The 22,285-nt window shown below is 39.2% G+C and overlaps 1 protein-coding gene across 1 annotated transcript; it reads left to right on the top strand.

Annotated features, from left to right (window-relative positions):
* The first annotated feature begins 419 nt into the window (after nt 1-419).
* b3galt2 (UDP-Gal:betaGlcNAc beta 1,3-galactosyltransferase, polypeptide 2) lies at nt 420-8,593 on the top strand. The gene is made up of 2 exons (XM_079471832.1): nt 420-1,151; nt 6,401-8,593. Exon 2 carries the CDS (start codon nt 6,661-6,663, stop codon nt 7,978-7,980), a length of 1,320 nt encoding a protein of 439 aa, XP_079327958.1. The 5' UTR covers nt 420-1,151; nt 6,401-6,660; the 3' UTR covers nt 7,981-8,593.
* The last annotated feature ends 13,692 nt before the right edge of the window (nt 8,594-22,285 follow it).

The following is a 22,285-nucleotide window of genomic DNA, read 5'->3' on the forward strand; positions in this document are numbered from 1 at the left end:
ATGATATGCAAATAATTCAATTGCATCACTTTTGAACAGATTTTCGTTCTTTAATTCAGTTTCTATGTTAGCTTTTTCTGTTTTTGTCAATTATCATAGCTTGACCTGCAAATTATCTGGTTAATTCTAGGTGCTGAAACATGGAGCACCAATGACATCAACAACAAATTACGTAAATCTCTCGGATGTCACCTAAACATCTTCATCTGTGCTCCGAAGACGTGGGTGAGTAAAAAATCACTCAAAGTAGATTTTGGGTGAACTTCTCCTTTAAGTCCGTTCTCTCCATCAACACGGAAAGACAGAGAGAGAGAGAGAGAGAGAGAGAGAGAGAGAGAGAGAGAGAGAGAGAGAGAGAGAGAAGGGGGTCTGCGTGAAGCTGATTCTAAATGGGTCACGTGGGATTTCCATCTATGTAGGCGGTGACGTCGGAGGGGTTCAAGTCAGAGAGGAACGGCGTCAGACCGAGGCTCATTTCAACAGCTGCTTCCCCTTCCTCTAGCCCACCCCACACATCATTCGGAACCATTGGCAGGAGAGAACCCCAAAAAGAACCCCCGGTTTCTGCTCCACTCCAGGGTCGTGTTCCGTCGGACCGGTCTCGTGGGGCCTCTTGCATCCGTTCACCGTTATCCCAACACGAAGAGACCGCGACAGCCACCACGCACGCACGCACGCACGCTCCCTTCCCACCGCTGTTTTTACGCCGCCGCGCCGGAGATGCCTCAGATTGATTGCAGTCGCTCGCGGTGGAATGTGACGAAATAGACGTTGAGACGGTTGAAGTTCGTTATTTAAAATTTCCATTTCCCGCCGCCCGCTTATTTGCGGGGAGATCGCTGGCATGCGAATGCACTAGCGGAGGAAACGGTGAAAGTAGGACTCGTTGACAGTACCGTGGACATTTAAGGATCCAGCGCAAGGGGGATGATGAAGCCCGATGTGTAGCTTGCTACACCCCGGTGAGATGGACGGTGGTATCTTGCTGCACAAATTCAAAGATGGAAAACGCGGAGCGTAAGTTTTCGTGAGTGACCCCGGAGGAAGAGAAGAGAGATTTTCATCGTTTCTCGGTGGTGCTGGATGTTATGATGGCGTGCGGTGCGGTCGGCATACGGCGCGCGCATCTTTCCACTCTTCCACAGAGTGAGGTAGGTCTCATAATATATTTGTTCTGTATCTGTATGTGTTTGAAGTATTAACTTTATAGTGCATATTAAGAAGAAAGCTAGTAAGCTGATCACATAAAGGTCACCAAGTTGTTTATCAATAAGTCAGTCCCGTTTAATGGACTAACGTTACTTCCAAATCCTGATCCAAATGGCAGGAGTCCGGATTCAAGAGCACATTAAACATACATGACCCATTACATTCCCCTACTGAACTCTTGCATAGGAAAGAAGAGGCTTCTTTTAACATTAGTGTATTTGAGAGAGAAATATGCTAGCAGGTGATGAAGAGGCTCCGGTGAAGTGTCCTGGATCTGACTAAGCCATGAGCATTGAGGCATGGAAACCTAACACCTGTCCAGTATTAAGGACTTTTGCAGGCTGACCACCACCCACTGCACACAACTCGGCTTAAAAGCACTTTTTTTAGCCATGGTTATAGCAAAAAAGATCACACTGGACTTCTCGGGCCTCTCTTCTTTCCACAAAGAGAGTTTCCAACGGTAGCCCAGGTTTTACAAACCTTAAGGGAAAAATGCCTTTTCAGCTAGCAAGCATATGCTGTGTCCCAGTTTGCCTTCTTGTACTACTTAAAGTATGTACTGATTTTGTTCAGTAAAAGTGTATTAAAGTTTTGTGTGTCGCAAAACTTTGCACACACTGGTAGGGTTGGGAATCGTTTGAATTATAGGTTCCCAGTATCGATTCCAGAGTCGAAGTAAAACATTTACATATCAACCTGTATGGTCATTTAGCCTGCTTATTGACTTGTTTGCAATATTTATGAGCACCATTTTTTATATGCACAGAACCATGTTTTTTCTGATTTATTACAATTTGTATTATCATAGTTGAACTTCATCGTCGATACACTGTAGTTACTATTATGAAACTATGGTTTATTTGTGGTTCCTGTTCTTTAATGCAAATTCTATAGGTTAACTATGGTTATTATAGTACATTTGTTCATTTTCATATGGGCTTTTATTGAGATATCGTCAGAAAACACAATGCGTATACTTTTCGGGAAAATATGCACACAGGAATTGATAAGAGGAATTCAAATTTTAATTTCAAGTATCTGATTCCTATTCCTTTCGACTGGGATCCGATTCCTAGCCTTTCAATTCCAAATTGGAATGGATCTTGATTTCCAACCCTACACACGGAGACACAGGAAACGGAAGTGGCCGTTGTTGCCTAAACCACATTGTGGCCGTTGACTGTCACACCCATCAAAATACAGCTCTTCTTTCCATTTAAGTATTTATTCATTTATTGCTTCATAATGTTAACTCTTTAGTTATATTTATTAATTTAGTGACGCATCAGTTATCTAATTTTATTAATGCAGTGGAGGGTAATATTCGACGTTAGAGTGTGCATCATTCTGCACTTCTACCACTACCACTTTCTACCGGTAGTAGTAGACCATCCAGGAATCTTTGGAATACTCCTTTTAACATACTACGAATTGGTAATTCTATTTTCGAATACTATTTAGGACGGATGATATGCAAGCATACGTGTTTTGATTAATCTTGCCCCCAGGGGTTATTTGATGTTATTAATGCACCCAAAAGGCCTGTGTTCATTCAAATGACTAACATTGTTCATGAAGAATGGCCAGCTTCAACAGATTGTGAGCATAAATCAACAAACCTTCTTTTGCTTTCTACCGAAATAAGATATCACATTAGTCACATAAGCCATGTGACATAAAAACAATTGAAACCACCTGCTTAACTATGCAAGGGCCAAGATGTTAGTTGGCATATTTCATTAGGGCTTCTCCCTCGTGTGGTGTGTGTTTAATTTAAACAATTCCCTGTTAAAGCACAAGTGAAAGGGTAGAATGGGATGACAGATGGCGTGAGAATAAAATGATTTGAGAAAAATACGCAGTTCACCTTTCGAAGAAGCTTTGGCAAACTTCTGAATGAGGTTTATAAAGTACTCTGGCATTTGACTAATGGCAGCAATTAGGTTGCAGACACGACCCAAAAAATGCTAGGTGAGGGTCACGGCACACAGAGGTTAGGAAAACATGAAAACGTGGTGTCAGATAGATTGTGGTGTATTTAAAACAAATGGTAATCTAACGTGAACGGTCACAGTGCAAACGCAGAACTGATGATGTGTGTTTTCACACAGGACACACAATGTCAAATTAATCACTCCTCCAGGGAGAATCAGCAGCGTACGGGGAGATTTATTGAATCTGCATTGCATTCGTCGCGATTGTACGGCGCTTTCATTGCCCTCCATTTATTTAGATTGTAAATGTGACACGCAATGTTTTGAATGCCATGGATGTGGTACCCTTAAAAGACAGTTTCTCCTTCCTGACGGTCTTCTCAAATTAATAAGCGAAAATGTGAATAAAATAATGAATAATCACCATCATTATTATTCTAGGTGTATATCCCAGGCCCATGAATAAATGTTGTTGCTAATGCGTGTCCTTTTTCAAAATCGCAAATTGAAAACAAAATTCACTGTTTAGCTATTGATCAACAATCTCTGTCAACACCAAATGGTTAAAACTTCAAACAGGAAAACATTAAAGGGATAGTTCCCCCAAATATGCCCCCATTACTCAACCTCAAGTTGTTCCAAACCTGTATACACAAGCAAAGATATTTAATAAAATGCCAGCCACTGAGATTTTATGGGTCACCATTGACTATAGTAGAACATTTTTAATGGTAGTCAAAGGCACCCCAGAACTGTTTGTTTTCCTAAATTCTTTAAAAGATCTTTAAAAATTTATAAAATAATATTTTTCAAGTACAGAAATCTCAATTGCTTACATTTTTCTAAATATCTTTCTAACAGAACAAACTAATTTATACAGGTTTGAAACAACTCGAAGGTGTAAACGATGACAGATTTTCATTTTTGTAACAACACACTAGCTGTCGTAAAACAAAAAAACACATGAACACATATCAAAACTATAAGAGCTGTGCTCGAAAAGCCTCTCCAAGAGTTTCCTTCTCGTAAGATTCACATTTCCGCTGATCTCTGTCATATTAACTTTATTTGCAGGTGTTTGCTATTAGAAGTCTAATGGTCTCATGTTGCTCTTCTAATTGCTGACCGCTGTGGTCACATCACGCTCCTCATTTCCCTAACTGTATGAAATAAACGGCAACGTAGCTAGAAAACCCCAAAATGAACGTGAATGAGAGAATCCCATAACATAAACATTTATTTATCCTTTGCTCCTCTGATAGTTTTTTGTGCATGACAATAACGCATAGCACCGAGCGAGCGCAGTACACAGTGTTCTCTAGTGGGGCTCTCATTACAGGATATCAAATGAATGACAAAAGGAACCTTTGGAGCATTTCATTCGCTCTGTTCTGAGGTGTGTTAACCTTTAAAGCAAAGCTGGGCTTAGCCTCTTTCCATTTTACTGTAATTGCCCACACCGGGTGACCACATTTGGTTGAAAAGGTTATCTTCCTGCGATCCAGCTGTTGGTTGAAAACAGGCCATGGATCCTGAGAGACAAACATTCAGGAGGTATGTGGAAGGAAGGTGGGTACACGGACGTCACAGATTGCGATTTAGACCACCTCCCTGCACATATGCTGACTAAATGAACCGGAGCAAAACAAAACCTCGCCTTTATCTTCGTAATAATTCCTCTCCTATTTTTAGATCACCATTACTGGGAGGAGCGGCTTGCAGAATCTAATAACCCCCGGTGAGCGAGAAAGCAATGGTTAAGAGAGGAAATTGCTGGCAGGGAGGCATATCCCTCTGGTGCAGTGTTGATAAGTTTAAGGTGGAGGGTGAATAAGGGGTGAGAACTGTTATCACTCGCCGCTCTTGGCTGTGGATCCTGCAACACTGCTTGCTGGAGCCTGAAAATTCATTTTGACGGATGCTTCCCCTCTCTGGCTGTTAAGAGCGTGTCTGGGTGGGGAGGAAGTGGGGAGGAGGGCTTCCGAGGCAGCAGTGTTCGGCTGAATACCATGTTGTGCTCACCTGCAATTTAAACTCACGCAGGGCAGCAAAGGTTAGCTCATGATATGCAGACACCCCTGTTAGCAATCTGCCAGCATTAGTACATACGGCAGACGTACGAAACTAAATTAATAATGTTGTGGTTCAGAGAGGTTTCCGAAGTTGTGAAAGTAACAAATACCATAGCATTTTGAAGCTGTCTCCATTGTGTAAAAGCTGAACCGATGTTAATTCGCGTGGTTTTTCTGCACTGCTTTGTCAGAAACTGACTTTCTTTTTGTAGATTGACGTATGTCTGCGTGAACAGAGTGCGCAGTGGTAGGCAAAATACGTTGACTGAAAATGCATACAAGACCAGTTCAGGATGTTTTGATTGGGCGAACGTGTTTGGCTTTCATAGACGATATAAATTATACAAATATTTTTCGACCACTATACTTCTTGATTGCTACCAGGATGTAAAGAGATTTCCAACCAACCTGACAAAAAATATTTCTGGACAGGATCACCTTTTCTGACTTTAATTCTGAATGTTATTAGTTTAGATACTGACTTTTAATATTGAACATCAAACTGGAGATATTTCTTAACATTTTGACTTGACATTGCGTAGGGGTGTTTATTGATAGTCATCGAGAAAAATGCAGAATCTCTTTATTTTGAATATGTTGAATTTTAAAAAATATTATGAATTATTATTTTTTTTTTTATATTTGTCCCTGGTTAAATCGCTCTTACATATGAAAATAAACTTAAATTGACAAAGGCCGTTTTATACTTTATGACTGCTCTGCAGAGAAAGATCCACCTTCCAGTTCAAAGAGCCATTTCGTCAGCCGATGAGGATTATTTGGGGCAGTGCTCTATTACAGACACTTGTGAGGCGCTTGCTAAACGGTGCACATGTGCAGGAAATATTTACCGCATTTTATTAAGTCAGTTTTGGTGCAATTAATGTCAGGATAAAGTGTTGATCAGAAAATGTCATTTAATTCAGTCTTTCTCCATTCAACTAAATAGGACTTGCTATGACTGAAATAGCTGAAATAGAACTTTGAATTTTTTAAATTTATTTTCAATTAATTGAAGTAATGTAAAAAAGTTAATTACTTGAAGTGACTTGTAAACAGCAGAATTTTTATATTTAGGTCAACCTGTTCTTTAATATTTGTTTATGCTATTCTACTGTGCCATGTATTTAGGCACATACTGCTGTCCAGTATTTTTCATTGTTTTGCTCTCTTCCGTCTTAGATCACAGAGGCATCAGTCTGAGGAAGCAGTCGTCCTTCAGAAGGGAACTGCCCCGAAGCATGAGCGTCTGTCACTGGAGAGGGTCAGAGAAACGCATTCCCGCAACTCCCGTATCCAGTTTGTCATCCCCCTCATAGGTCCACCTAGGGCCCTGCACACACCCATCTGCCAGCTCCGATAACCCTCAGGCTGTTTGCGACACATGTTTGATGTGATTGGTTGTGACCGCCGCGCTTTGCTAAGCAGCCCCGTTCTACATCATGCAGTGGCGTCGGCGACACTGCTGCCCCATCAAGATGACCTGGAATGTCAAGCGGTCGCTCTTCCGCACACATGTAGCAGGCCTCCTCTCGCTGGCCTCACTCTTCGCCCTCTTCCTCATCTACTGCCACCAGGACCTGCTGCAAGGCCGGAGCTGGTTGCGAGACAATCCCCTGGTTTACACCATGCGGGGTTTGCGTCCTCACAAGGAACGCACGAGGGGAAACCAAAGCTCGTTGCGAAGCCTCTGGAAAGACAATACGTACGTGCTGCCCAAACCCTCTGTTAACTTCAATCTTAGTTCTCACCAAGTAGAGATCACTGCACGGGGAATAGAGGGATTGGAGACCTCGGCTAGCGCCAACAACACGGACATCAATGGCAACACCAAAAGCTTGCACAGGGAAATGGGAGTGGGAGGTCGGCTGGCAGCCCAGCCTTATCACTGGGTGCTTAATGAACCGTACAAATGCAATGACAGCGGGCCCTTCCTGGTTCTGCTAATTGCAGCAGAACCGAGACAGTTGGAGGCCAGAAATGCCATCAGGCAGACCTGGGGGAACGAAAGCGTGGCTATGGGTTATGGGTTTGTACGCCTCTTTCTGCTTGGCATGGGAAAGAGACCCAATGTGTATCCTCAGAGCGCCATCGAGGAGGAGAGCACGCAGTACCGTGACATCATCCAGCAGGACTTTATGGACACCTATTACAACCTCACCATCAAGACGCTCATGGGCATGAGCTGGGTGGCTCAGTATTGTCCGCAAGCCTGTTACGTCATGAAGACGGACAGCGACATGTTCGTCAACACCGAATATCTCATTCAAAAGCTGCTAAAGCCAAACACGGCGCCTCGGCAGAATTACTTCACAGGCTACCTAATGAGAGGCTACGCTCCAAACCGCAACAAAGACAGCAAATGGTACATGCCGCCCGAGTTGTATTCTAGCGAGAGGTATCCCATATTTTGTTCGGGAACGGGTTACGTATTTTCAGGGGACATGGCAGGGAAAATCTACAATGCTTCGTTGAGTATCCGGCGTCTTCACCTTGAGGATGTGTACGTGGGGATCTGCCTGGCGAAACTGCGGATCGACCCGGTGCCACCGCCGAACGAGTTTCTGTTCAACCATTGGAGAGTGTCCTACTCCAGCTGCAAATACAGTCACCTGATCACCTCCCACCAATTCCAGCCCAACGAACTAATGAAGTACTGGAATCATTTGCAAAGCAACAAGCACAATCCTTGCCTTAACATGGCCAGGGATAAGAGCGGGCGGCCGCGGCATAGGAGGTTGCAGTGGGAGGGGCTTCGTTGATTGGCCAGGGCTCAGGGGTGCAGTAGCGTTATCACAGCATGTGTATGGGATAGGGAACAGCACAGTGTTTTTTGGTATTGTCAATTAAAACTATTTTTTTATTTTAAAAGACATGTTATGTATCGTAAACCTGTTGCAATCTTTTTAAGATGAAAGCTTTGTGCAATATAGCATGCACAACAGAAAGGATGCGATGGTGACATCACCATTTTCAGGTGCCAATTAAATGATATATTGAGAGATTGTCAAATTTCCTTCTCAAGCGAAGGGCCATTTTAAATGAGATCCTCACTGTTTCTTTGTAAAAATGGGGAATAGCATATGGTGGTGTATCTGTACTGTGACACTTTTCATTGATTCTCAGATATGTCCACCCTTGGCATTATGAGATGTTGTTTTTATATCTACCGAAAATCTGCAAATGGTTTACAGTAAAAACAAACCAAAATAAAACAAGTGTAACTGAAAGAATATATATGAAACTTGCATCATAGATGTCAGATATGGTTAAAATAATATTTTTTAAAGCTTTACATTGACAAAATACTGTATACAGGTCTGCCCCTGTGAAAGGCGCAGGTAAAACTATTTATTAAATGTATTTCTTATGCACAATGTCTTTTTTAATGTAATTATTTTCATCATTCCAAATCTTTGTATTTTAGCTACCGTACAACTTGGTTTGAAAACGAAACAACGCACGAGTCGACGAACACATTGGTCATCCTTGAGATACCCCAGGAATGAACACAGTTACAGTTCTACTTAATATCAAAAATAGATTTGATTGAGGACCGCAAGTCTGATAAAATAAACATTATCACTAATAATTCACTGTTACAAACACACGTCATTTGCAAAATGAAAAATAACTTCTGTGGGAACATCTGCATAATTCATGCAAATTTCCAAACATTATGGAGAAATATCAACATTCAAATCACCATTATGTACTCATTAAATTAAAATGAGACTTGAAATTCTGGCAATCAGTCCCCAGATGGAAGCAGAGCTTAATGCTTTAATGATAAAGTAGATACTGTTGCTCTGGGTCAAAATATATAATTAGCAGGGAGGCTTCACGATACATTAGCGGAGAGTAATCCAATTAAAATGACGTGGGCAACATTTGAAGAGTTATTTATCATATTCATTACTCATTTGTCAGTCCAGTTTTAATTAACTGTGTATTCGCGATAACCACTAGATGCAGACTTCATATAACAGCCCATCAATTTACAGGTGAAATGTACCATTCTCACAGAATACACAAGACTGTGTGCTTCACAATATGACATAGCAATATGTTTTGTTTTGAAAACAGGCTTCTTATACCGTGTCTACACCGGATGCGACAAGAGACCATAGAACGCATTAGAACCCATTATTATTAAAAATATTGTCCACATCAGACATGGCGGAGTGCGGTGCCACCTTCTTATTATAACTAGACGCCGCGCCAGGTGTAGACACGGTGTTAGAAAACTAACTATTTTAAAAGATAGAAGTATTACCGTTGCTTTTATTTTATGCTGAATGATTGGTTCTTAAGCCAAGTAAAATGAAGCACGAATACTTTAAATTATACATTAGATCTTAGTTTTGTTAACAGTAATGTTTCTGTAGCTACAATTTGTAGGCAGTGATTGCAACACTGAAGTTTGGAGTTTGATTCATAAAGAACAAACACACTGATCAATTGCATACAATGAACACACTGAGAGCAGATTTGCATAACCATCTGCAAAAGGGAATATAAATGGAACAGATTTGAGTTCAAGATTACTTCTGCTTTGTATATGTTGTCAAAAAAACAGGAAGTGCAGACAGCAACATATTAGTAAAGGACATAATGTACTTTTCCACTGAGACAAAATACAATATTTAAAAGTGAGGAGACCATTCAAAATTTTAGTTGAAACAGAATTTCTAGATGTGTTGTGGCCATTCCAGTCCAGTGTCTGTTGAATTTCAACGAAATCAAACAAAGTCATCCAACAACTTTGTGAAAGACTGACAGCATGACAAGACACATAAATCTATGATAAAATCCAGGTTATCACATAACAAATATTTTTCTTTGTTCTTTCAACTCTTTCAAAATACATGTAGAAAATCGACTGTTGTGTTGCTTCAAAGTGAATATGAACTTGTTTTCTATGCAGTATTTGAGGTCTGAAAAAATACAGAGCATCTTTTCGGTTATTTTGACCTGCTTCTACAGCTTTCATTTTCTGCAAATACATGGGAATAGAAACATTGTTTTTATTTGAAATTTGGGAGAGATACTGTTAGTAGTTCACGAAATAAAACAAAAATTATAATTTTACCTAAACACATTCTGAAAACTTAAAATACTTTTGAAATGGTCTCTTAATTGTTTTCGCAGCTATATATTATTTTATCAATTATTATTTTATATATTATCAAAAAAGGAACATTGTCAAAAGAGTATCTAGATATTCATGTCTTCATTGACAATCATGCGTTGATCCAAAACTCGTCTAATAGGAACAAGCTTCCCTCTAGAAAAAAACTCCCAGCAATTCACTCAGCAACCCGCTAAACCGGTGCACTGCAATCCATTAAATCCTCATCTGTTCTTAAACATTTATCTTCCTCAATTAATAGAAAATCAAAGTCGTGGCCAAGGGCGAGAGAATATAACAAACACAACCGGATTCCGTTCTACGGCTCGCCATGCAATCACCGAGAAAGATTAGTGCACTTCATCCACAACAGTGATTTACCAGAGAGAAAGAGAGAGAGAAATAGGAGAAAAAGAATTGAGTGTGGGTGATGAATGAACAGGAAAGAGGCTGTGACTGATCAGTATTGAAAACCTGTGCTCTCCTAAACGTGTGAAAAGTGAACCCGGGGAAAGGGGCCGTGATGTCCGGCGTGATGGAGTGGGTCGCAGCGAGATGCATTTCCAGAAATATAGTAAGTGCTGGAGTGTGATAAATGCCCCAGCGCTGAAGCAAACCCTGTAACATAGAAACAAGGGCGAGAGAGGGAAACTGCCATTATTAAATGAGTTAATTCTGCACGTTCATTTATTAGGCTTGCAGATTTCTCATATAGATGCGTGTTGTAGTGAAGTTTAAACAGTTTGGAGATGTTTCTGAGCAACAGATTCACAAGAAAGAAAAATCACTGATAAGATCTCTTGAATATGTTATTGAATGAGATTGAATGGGGAGCAAACAGAACCTTTGCTTAAGTCTCACGCATATCAGTTAAATCTCACAAATGTTTCCATTAGTTTCAGAATAGATCCAGACAAAAACTGAGCTCAGATTTGCCAAATTTGCAGTTAAAGTCAATATTATTGAAGATATCAATATGAACTCAAACAATTCTTAAGAAATTGACCAAAATCCAGATTATTTTACCTCAACAATCTACACTCAATTTCTGTCTTCATACTCTTCATATTTTTCCAAAGCAATTGTCTAATTATTTCTGTTTTTACTTCTCCTTACCAATTTTAGAAGAAACTAAGTTAATAGTTAAATAAAACACAACTGAAAACTCCATCAAATGTCCTGGTGAAAAAGCCACCGCCTAAAACTTTCCTCCACAATCTTATCATGAGGTAGAAGAATCCAACCATTAATGGTTTTTCGTGCTGAAACAGGTGAGGAATTGAAGATAATACTCCAGGATCACTTTAAAAGCTCTTCATTGTCCTCAAATAAATAACCGCGCCTGATAATCCTTATTCAGATAAAGGGCGTTTCAATAAATATGTTTTCTTCTCGTATGAGTAAGATTGCTTATTTAATTGAAATAACCGTTGGGTCAGATTAGGTCGAGATTTCTCATGAGGCTACCAGACCGCTCAAAGTATAACGCACAAGAACCTGTTAAAGAATTAAAGGCGAATTTACCTAAGACCGGTATCCCCATTAGCACTCAGCCAGCAAAAGGGATCAACGCGAATATAAATGTATTTCCGAAGAAATGACTACGGTTAAGCAGTGCAGGATTTTCTGCTATTCACTTTCTTGCAAACTAAATCCTATTGTACTCCATTGTGGCTCGGGTGGGTCTGAAGCTTACCTAGATATCCTCTTGGAAATTAGCCAAAGTATAACTGTTGTGATGGAAGATAGTCCTAGAACAGCTCCCTTAAAGACCACAATTTCTCTTCCCAATAATGGCAATGTTTTCCGGGAGATGTCCGAATGGAAAAATCAATGTGTTGATCTGCTTTGAGGTGTTGCGGCTGAGAAGGACAAGCTTTCATAAGGTTACTCTCCGATAAAAGGCTCTTGAAAAGGCTGACAAGACTCAGACCTCGTTTTGTAACACAGATATATGTTTAGTGGCAACAAATAACCATCTTTTAAAAGCATTTTACCATTGTATTCTGTTAGGAAGCACTAAGAAACCAGAATTATGTACAACACAATGGCCTCGTGTGCTAGATTATTACTAGTGGCTAAATGACTTATTGCCTTAGAGAGTCTTTCAGACAGTACGAACCATTTGTAATGCAGTGACATGCTCACATTGATTTCATTTTTTTAAATCAAATGTCACGGACGATTGATGGCTGACGTTAGTTGTAAATATTCCAAACAACATTGCTCTCCTGCTATATACCCGATTCCAACACTGCAGATTGACAGTATGATAGAATACAACCGAGTATCATAGACGAACACAACAGAAGAGTATTTACAACAATTAATGGGTGACATTTTCGTAATTCATCATATTTACCATGGGGCTTTGTTCCATAAATTATATGCAGGATAAGGAAAGCACATTTGGTTTAAAGCTTAATGTAAATGAGGTTGTACTTTGACACAGTCTAAAAATACTAGGTTATTTTCAACCCAGTGTTGGGTGAAGAATGGACAAACCCAACCGTTGGGTCAAAACATGATGTTCTAGGCTGAGTTGTTTCAACTCAAGAGCTGGGTCGTTTTAACCCCTTAGTTGCTGGTTCAAACATTTTCTGGGTTAATAGGGATGCTCAGAGATGACATTATTTTTGTATGCAGTTAGCATTATAGGGTTTTTGAATGGGTTTTTGGTAAATCGCCTGAAATAAGGTCTGTGAACATAAACTCTATTTTCACTTTTATTCTATGACATAAAACACCAATTATAACCCACTTGTGATTTTAAAATCCTTATTGTGTCTTAAAAACAGCTTACAAGTTGCTAAAAGTGACTACTTCCCTTGGCGGTGACGTTCGACGTCATCGCGCATATAAATCTTGCAACGTAGATGCGGATTCATTCACGGAGTAATCACTAGCATGGAACAATTTTTTTATAAAGTATGAAAGGGTAGTCGGAGGCTTGGTGGTGGTGACATTGATATCGAGCAACCTTAAGTGTAGTCTGTTTATAGCATCGTGTTAGCTTTTTTCTTCTGGCGATTGTATTTTGGCTTCAAAGGTAACAAATGTTATGTCAATTTGTAAAGATTGTCTTGATAGACAAAACGTTTTCACATCGTAATACCTTTGTTAATCACAGAGTTTATTTTTTGCGATCTTCCAAATGTCTATGGGAAAGCACTTACTTCCGCGTTAGCCTACAAAAATACGTCATCTCTGACCCTCTCAATTTTAACACAAGGGTCGGGTTTGTCCCTTTATGCATATTTATCAAATACTTTCATGCAAAGTGCTTTACTGGGCAGGGCAGGGATGGATTTACTGTGCTTAGTGCACTATAGTATTTACTATAAAAAACTAGTTAACACTGTAGTATACTTTAATATTTACTGTAGTAAGATTCAGAAACACTAGCAGACTTTGACTGCAGTATACTGTAGTATTATATACTTGTACTACAACTGCTTGGCCTGTGCTACAAAATTGTAAACCTTTGTAGCATCGGTGCTATATGCGAAGTTAATGTTCAGCCCTGCCTACGGTTATATATTTCGGCATATACATGATGTTTCTTCCGCCACAGTTTAAAAAAATACAGTTTTCATTTAAACACATTTGTGTTTAAAATGCTATATATAAAACAATTATTTGTTATTTTTATTTTAGTTGCAACATCATTTCCACAGTTTCCTTGAGTGTTGTTTTATTCAAAAATTGAAGGGGGAAAATTTCTTAAACTTTTGATCGGTAGTGTCCATTTTTGTGAAATATTGTGGGTTATACAAAAGAAAGTCCTGATGATGTCATAACCATCGGCTCCTTTAATATCAGTGGGATGTTGCATTTCAAAAAGTGGTTCTCCTTTCAAAACTTTTGGAGGTTCAAACAGCAAGTTCCCATGAATCTTTCATCATGATTTTGATTGATTTAGTGGTCCACAAGGTCCACACCAAAGCGACAAACCCCGACCACTTCAGTTAGTGAATCCATCATTTATAACCTTCAGTATCCACATGAACTTCAAGACCGTCATGGTTCAAACTGTTCGAGATTGTCCAGAATAAACATAAATCAAAAATCTTCTCAATACCTGCACATCATGTGCCGACAGAAGATCTGCTTTGAAGATCTCCAAAAATACCTTCTGCCAATCTCAGCTGTCATATACAGTATCTCATATTCTCATGCTGAATGATTGCTGAAGAATCTCACCCCTTCATCTCACTTCGCAAGACATTGTCTTATATCTACTGTATCGCAACTCGTGGTAACGGCAGACCCCTTTACAAATTCAAGCTGTCAGCTCAAGCAAGACTCCAGGGTTGACTGGTTGCCCCAGCATGTGTAATATAACCAGCCGGCACGTCAATCTGGGGTGTCTAGTAGAACTTGAATAAGGCATCGCGGAGCTCCCTTGAGGTCTTTAAAAGTCCTCTAATGTCCACAGCTTTCATTATGCAATCTAGTGGGATTTCACTTAAGCTTGCTGGGAGTTGGAGGAGGACGGAATAAGTCAGACAAGTTCAGAGGTGCTCTAAACCGCATCAAATTTAAATCATATTTATGAAATTGGGAGTGCTGTCTGTATTTATTTTTAAAGGTACAATTGTTACACAATACGCCAAATGTGGTATTTTATGACTGTCACATTACATTACAATCAGTAAATATTACATTTTATTCAATTATTATATTTTAGCAAATTTCAGCCTTTCAGATTGAATTATTCCTTTGCCAAATTTGAATCAACTGACTCAGTAATAGCATATAAATCGCTGCTGTCGTCCTGAAACTTTATATTTCCATATTTCGTTCTTTATATTTGGTCACCCTTTATGTTTGTCACTGGATTTTGCAAATATCTAACCAATAAAAAGTAGTAAAAAGTCCTTGTCAACCTGGACAACACAGTAGGCCTGTTATCAATTCAAAAGTATATATTATACGATGTTTCGGAAGGATAGCGAGGATATGTTGAGATTTATTGCATAATGCAATGGTTTTTGTTAATTTCCGATGCAAAGAGATGATAGACTGGCGAGACAGAGTGATAGATGCTTTTGTTTTTATTAATCATGTGAAACATGAATATGAACCTGATCTCATGGTAATTCGTGGGAATTTTACGATGTGGCAAATTCGGATAATTACGTTAATTACAATACTAAAGCCCACCCTTAATGTCACTTGCGTAAATCGTATTAAAATGTACAAATACAGTCATAGGAATTCATACAAATTAGCCACATCATATAATATCTAGAAATACTGGTAAGAATATTGGTTATATCATTTTATATTTTATTTTTATTCAACTTTTTTTATTAACAAAGGTTTGAATTTTATTATTTCTGTATTCATTTTAGGTTAATATAAATGTATAGGTTTTATGTCACATTTTTCTTCAATATCGGACGGCCTGAATGTATTAAAAATATTTTAGCTGACTAGTTTATTAGTAAATTGCATTAGACTGAAAACAAATTACAATTGATCCGTTGAATGTGAGAGTGTGTTAGCAACAACAATGCCGCCTTCTACATTACTGAGTCAATAATCAAGTTTACTCAATTTTACTGTATAACATGTCTCTATTTTAAGTTCCTCTTAACAATCATAGGTAAATTCCATTAAGTCTCCTGACCAATAGCATACAGTATTCCCCTGGGTCCTCATGTAGACTTGCTTGTGTTTGCATGAAAACGCTATTCATCTGTGTCTTCTGCAAACTCCACTCCACTTCCACACACAGTTGAAAGAGCCAATGCATGCTGTATTCTAGCCCCTCGCTGTTTCTCCATCCCGTGGAACTTATTGCTATGCGCGGCAACCTTTGTTTCGCAAGGTCAGGCTCCAGAGGTACGAAGCTCACCATCTTTTCCCTTCTCTTTCCTCCGTCTTGTCTCTCCTCCTTCATCTCTCCATCCTCTCCTCCGCTCTTGCGGATAATGAAGTCAACTGTTTGAAAAGCAAAAGGCACCGTTCTTGGTTTTATAATAATTGGCCCATCTGTCATTCCATAAATAAAGCGGATCTGCTCAATGTGTTGGGAGCGAGCGCGGGTGGGAAGCTCGGATGGGCGCATTCAGGAATGACAGGAAAAACAAATTACTTCCTCGGCATAGCACATCATACGTCAGAACGGCTAAAGGTGGCTTTTTTGGAAAACCCCTCTATTGCTGAATCACAAGCGTTAGTGAACGATCACAACACAGAGTTCGGAATAGTCGCGAAGTGCCTGTGTTATGATAGGGGAGCTATTCTTGGCTCTGTTTCGTGAGGCATGTTTAAGGGTGGGTGACGGCTTGAAATTTGTACGCCGGAGGGAGGACGGTTGGTTTCAGGTAGCCTCAGTGTTTAGATCCACAGAAGGCTCCAGAGTAACTGGGCTGTTGCATTGCCATGGTAACCAACCATTGATCCGCAGAGTTGTGTTGGAGGGGAGTGGCAGCAGCAGAGAAAGTGACAGAACAGAGAGAGAGAGAGAGAGAGAGAGAGAGAGAGAGAGAGATAGAGAGAGAGAGAGAGAGAGAGAGAGAGAGAGAGAGAGAGAGAGAGAGAGAGAGAGAGAGAGAGAGAGAGACAGAGAGACTGTTATATGAAATAGAGGCAGATTTGAGAAAAATAAATGAAAGTTTGTTTTTAAATAGATGTTCCATGAAACAAGAATGTAAATTAAAGTTATTTTAATTAGAAAACCTGTTTATTCATGACATTTACATTTATGCATTTGGCAGACGCTTTCATCCAAAGTGACTTACATTGCATTATACTATACATTTGCTTCCAAGTATGTGCAATCCCTCGGATCGAACCCATGGTCTAACCACCGAACTACAGGAAAGTCTGAATGGAGAAACTGACTTTGATCAATAAATTACAAAAATGTAATTATTTTTCAATGCACTGAAAAAACCCATTAAAATTATGATGAAAATGGCAAAAATTTACTTTAATGAAAGATTCATTCATAGGTGAATGTTTGGTGCCTGAAATGTACAGCTCAAAAACATATATATGTAACTGATACAATGTAAATATACAATATTGAATCTGCAGATTACATTTTTTTACTTTAGGATGCCATAGAAGAACAATTTTTTTGCTAAATGGTTTTAAGACAAACCTTTAAGTTCGGAAGAACCTTTCTGTTTCATAAATGTTTCTTTGTAGTGTTAAAGGGATATTTATATGATTAAGTGGGAAAGAAATGGTGCCCTTGAGTGAATAGTTCTTTTAGAACCAATAATTCTTCTCCTATGGCAATGTGGTGAAGAACCTTTTGTAGCACCATTTTAAGAGTTTTATTTTGTAGTTTAAAATATAATACAGTAAAACTAACGGACATGATAACAAACATGCCAAATGTTGAGTATTGAACATTTATTAGACAGCTGATAAACAGAATATACAGTTATAGTAAATATGGATATTGAGTTTCTTTGGAGTAGGCCCTGTCCGTGGTTTGCATCCAGAGGGCCAAGAAGTCCTCCACTTCCCGCCTTGAGATGAAGGTGGGGGCGTGGCCAACCCCCTGGGGTTATACGGACAGGGACCTCCTGGTGGTGGTGGGGAGGATGGGGGCGAATCACTGTTGCTTCGACTGCGGACGTAGAAAGGGGTAAGTGGCGATCTTTTATGTTCCATTTTGGAAGGTGATTGGTAGTGGACGATGCGAGATTGAGTCTTCCCGGCAGAACTTGCGCTGAAGCTATATTTCACAAAAAATTACATTCATCACAATATACAGGTTTTGGCAATAACAGTGATATTCACGAAATATGGAGATACAAGGTTTCAGAAGGACAGCAGCGATTACTATTTAAATGTTTTAAAATTAAAACGTGTCACTCCTTTTTTCTGTTTAGCGTTTTACATATTTTGACATGCAAAAAAGCATTTCAGGTGCAGTAAAGTAGCAACACAGTAAATAGGCATAATAAAGCAATTCTAGTCCAAGTACGCCAGACTATGATCATGGTACTTATTTGCGTCCTCTTCAATCTAGCACACAATCTAGACCCAGCCTGCAAGACGGGAAACCTTGTTAAAGCAACACTTCGTAGTTTTTCTACCTTATATAATGTCTCAAAAATTATTTCTTAACCAGACGAAATCTACTGCCACTGCTACCTGAGAAGCCTCACGGCAGCTACAGCCATACTCTTTCCCTGCCTGCGGAAGAGTGCGACATGGTTTCCAAACAACGCTTCTGCATTCGCCGGTTCCATCATAATAGTAAACAATTCATGTATTTCGCTGCCCACAGGGAGCTTAAACAGCGACATTATTTACAACACTGGTAACAGACAATTGAGCTTATCAAAGACAAGGAGGCACCTGTAAGCATTAAAAGACAGCATGAGCAGAAAAAATGCTGAACAAAACACGTTAAGCCAAATATAGATCATTGAACTATGCAATAATCCATATTCCCGAAATGAGTTAACCCAACAAAGATACTGTAGGACTGAAACGGGAGCTGTCATTTCTTATACAGTGCGACATTCAGTCTCGAGGCAGCAGCAGAACTGTTACCCGTTCAGAAAGACCCAGCAGCGGTGATATGAGGTGACAGGGGAAACTTGTCATTCATCTGTGATGTGTTTTACTGTGAAAAAAAGATTACAGAAGCACCGATAAGGAGATGCTGCAAGGTCAGCGTAATTCTTGCCTGAGATAAAGTAGTCAAGCTGTTGGTGGGCAGATGGAGTCTCTGAAGCCAAACTGATAAAAGCTCTCAGGGTGAGAAGCTGTAAGGTGGAAAGGTACCGATAACTAAGATGGGTCCAGAGATGCAGGGCCACTTATTTGTAGAGGGAAATGAAGGTGTGACAAATCAAGTGACAGATTGATAGTAACCAAAAGTACTTTCAAAGTGGTGACTTGGATGGTGTCAAATGAAGTTTTTTTTTTTTTAATAACATCATACAATGATGATTAGAAAGATAATATACTGCATTTTTATTTTTTACTTTTGACTTTAAGGCAGAATGTTTGGCCTATGAACTCAATGTGTTATGAGTCATTTCTTCATGTGGAACTTTTGATTCACAGCAGAACAAGCCTTGTCCTTTTGTATAGCAGTGAAGCCTCCATGACATATTGCCTTTTCCTCACAATCAAACTATGATTCACACTTTTTTCACACCTGGTACTGTCCAATTATAGCTGCGCTACACTCGGGTGGAGGTATCTATTTCCCCCAGCGCCTCTTTGGGGTGTATTTCATATGCCGTCTTGAATGGACACCAGTGGATTACTGAGATCAAGAAGCTGTGAAATCTCTTCTGAGACCTTGAACAACTAGGATCACTAGTGTGTGCCTTTTCAACAAATGCCACCAAGGGCAAACCATCCTTCTCGAATACAGAGCGGAAACCCCCTCCACTTAAACACACCGGTGGAGAAACAGCATTGAATGGATTTTCAATGCTTTCCAAACACTTTCCATTTATCGTTATTATTAATACTAATAATATATTTAGCAATATTTTTGAATGCGCAATAATGAAGATTATATCAATAAAGCTGCAATCTGTACATTTTGGGGGTAAAAATATAATACCAAATAATTGTATTTTATTATAAGATTTTAAAGTTGAGCGTCGCATGGCGATTCAAATATCCAAAAAGCACTAGCACAGTGTTAATTCAATTCAACTTTATTTATATAGCGCTTTTCACAATTTGCATTGTTCCAAAGCAGCTTTACAAGGGAAAAATTAAAAATAGAAACCCCAAAGAAGGGTAAAATACGCTACATGGTGTTTTATATAATAAATTAAATTATTCTAGTAAATAATATCTAATGTCAGCATCTCCTGGTGGTTTATTTAGCATATGTTGCATTAAGTGAATGCTTGGCCTAAAAGATGCGTTTTTAATCTAGATTTAAATTGGGCGAGTGTGTCTGATCCTCGAATAATATCAGGAAGGCTATTCCAGAGTTTAGGTGCTACGTATGAGAAAGCTCGACCCCCTTTGGTGTATTTAGTTATTCTAGGTATTATCAAAAGTCCTGCGTTTTGAGATCTTAGAGAGCGTGATGGGTTGTAGTGTGATAGAAGCTCTGTTGTGTAGGTGGGGCTAAACCCTTCAAGGCTTTATAAGTGATTAAAAGAAGGTCATAAATGCATGAATAAGCTTCTCCGCGTCAGCAACACATTTTATATTTTGTAACTTGTCAACATTTCTTAGGTGGAAAAAGGCTGTTTTTGTGACATTTGAGATGTGATTTCGAAATGACAGGTTGCAATATAAAGCCTAGATCTTTTACTGTATTTGTTGGAGTAACAGTATATCCTTCAACTTGCAGTTTATAATCAGAAGTATTCGGTTTGCGTGTCTTTGGTCCGATAAGTAATATTTCAAGAAGGAAGTTACAGGTCATCCAATGTTTTATATCTTCAATGCACTCTGCCAATTTGGATAGCTGGGAGGAATCATCTGGTCTTGATGAGATATATAGCTGAGTATCATCTGCATAGCAATGGAAGCTAATTCCATGTTTTTTAATAATGTTTCCGAGGGGCAGCATGTATATGGAGAACAGCACGGGTCCCAGAACCGATCCCTGAGGTAATCCATAATTTACTTGCATTAGGTTTGATGATTCCCCATTTAAATGGACAAATTGATGTCTGTCTGACAAGTACGATCTAAACCACTGTAGTGCCTGTCCCTCAGTGCCGGTATAATTGTGTAAGCGATCTAGAAGTATGTTATGGTCTACGGTATCGAACGCAGCACTAAGGTCAAGCAGGACCAGGAGTGAGATGTTACCTTTATCTGATGCTATAAGCAGGTCGTTTGTAATTTTAACGAGCACAGTTTCAGTGCTATGATGCGATCTAAAGCCTGACTGAAATTTTTCGTGCATGTTGTTATTTTGTAAGAAAGAGCACAACTGAGTGCACACTACTTTTTCTAGTATTTTAGACAGGTATGGGAGATTTGAAATCGGTCTATAGTTTCCAAGTTGATTTGGATCTAAGTTTGGTTTCTTGATTAGAGGCTTAATGACGGCCATCTTAAAGGGTCCTGGGACATGGCCTAGATTAATTGACGAGTTGATAATGTTATAAATGGGCTCAATTGCAACAGGTAGTAACTCTTTTAATAATTTAGTTGGTATGGGGTCTAATAAGCAAGTTGTTGGTTTAGATGTTGCAATAAGTTGAATTAAATCTTCCTGTTTTATAGAAGAAAAACACTGTAGCCTTTCTTTTGGAGCGATGGTTGGTGCTAATTTATAGGACAGATTTGGAGGTTGAGTTTTTACTATTTTGTCACGAATAGTGTTTTAGATTTGCTCTGTAAAAAAATTTAAATACAGATTTGTGCAAAAAGTGGTATTTTCTAAATGCCAATGAAAAAATATTTTGATGTAAAGAGACTGAAATGTAAATTTTTCTTCTTGCATCAAGTCATTTTGGCCAAACTTCTTTGCGTTTTATGGCGGGTTTCGATTACCAAATTATGAGGTGCATACCGCCACCTACTGTGATGAAGTGTGAAGAGAAATCGATCCCAAACATACCACGTCATCTTAAAAAAAATGGCTTTGCGACAGTACTAACTACCTACCTATCGTCCATTAAAACAGTACGTTGTATATAGTATGAGTGGGATTAGTATGAATAGATTTCGGACATACTACGTTCGCCATGTTTTATGGTCATGGGACCTGTATGCTCTTTGACCTATGACGTATTAACAACAACCTTTTTTACTTTTAAAGTTTGATCGTTGCTCAGCTCCCGTGGCATCGTGGGATGGATACGTTTCCATCTGATCCACACTCACGAATCTCTGCGGAAGTAGTAGAGCATCCGGGTAATTCTCGCCTACTGTTTTTTGCATACTGAGGTGTTGGACATACTATTCATGACTCATACTCCTTTTCGCCTACTATGTATGCAAGTATGCGATTTCGGACGCAG

The sequence above is a fragment of the Barbatula barbatula genome (genome assembly GCF_947034865.1).
Source record: "Barbatula barbatula genome assembly, chromosome: 13".
NCBI classification, from domain to species: Eukaryota; Metazoa; Chordata; class Actinopteri; order Cypriniformes; family Nemacheilidae; genus Barbatula; species Barbatula barbatula.

Bases quoted from the DNA above. Each gene is read 5' to 3' on its own strand.
- b3galt2 (XM_079471832.1), top strand. From the start codon at position 6,661: ATGCAGTGGCGTCGGCGACACTGCTGCCCCATCAAGATGACCTGGAAT.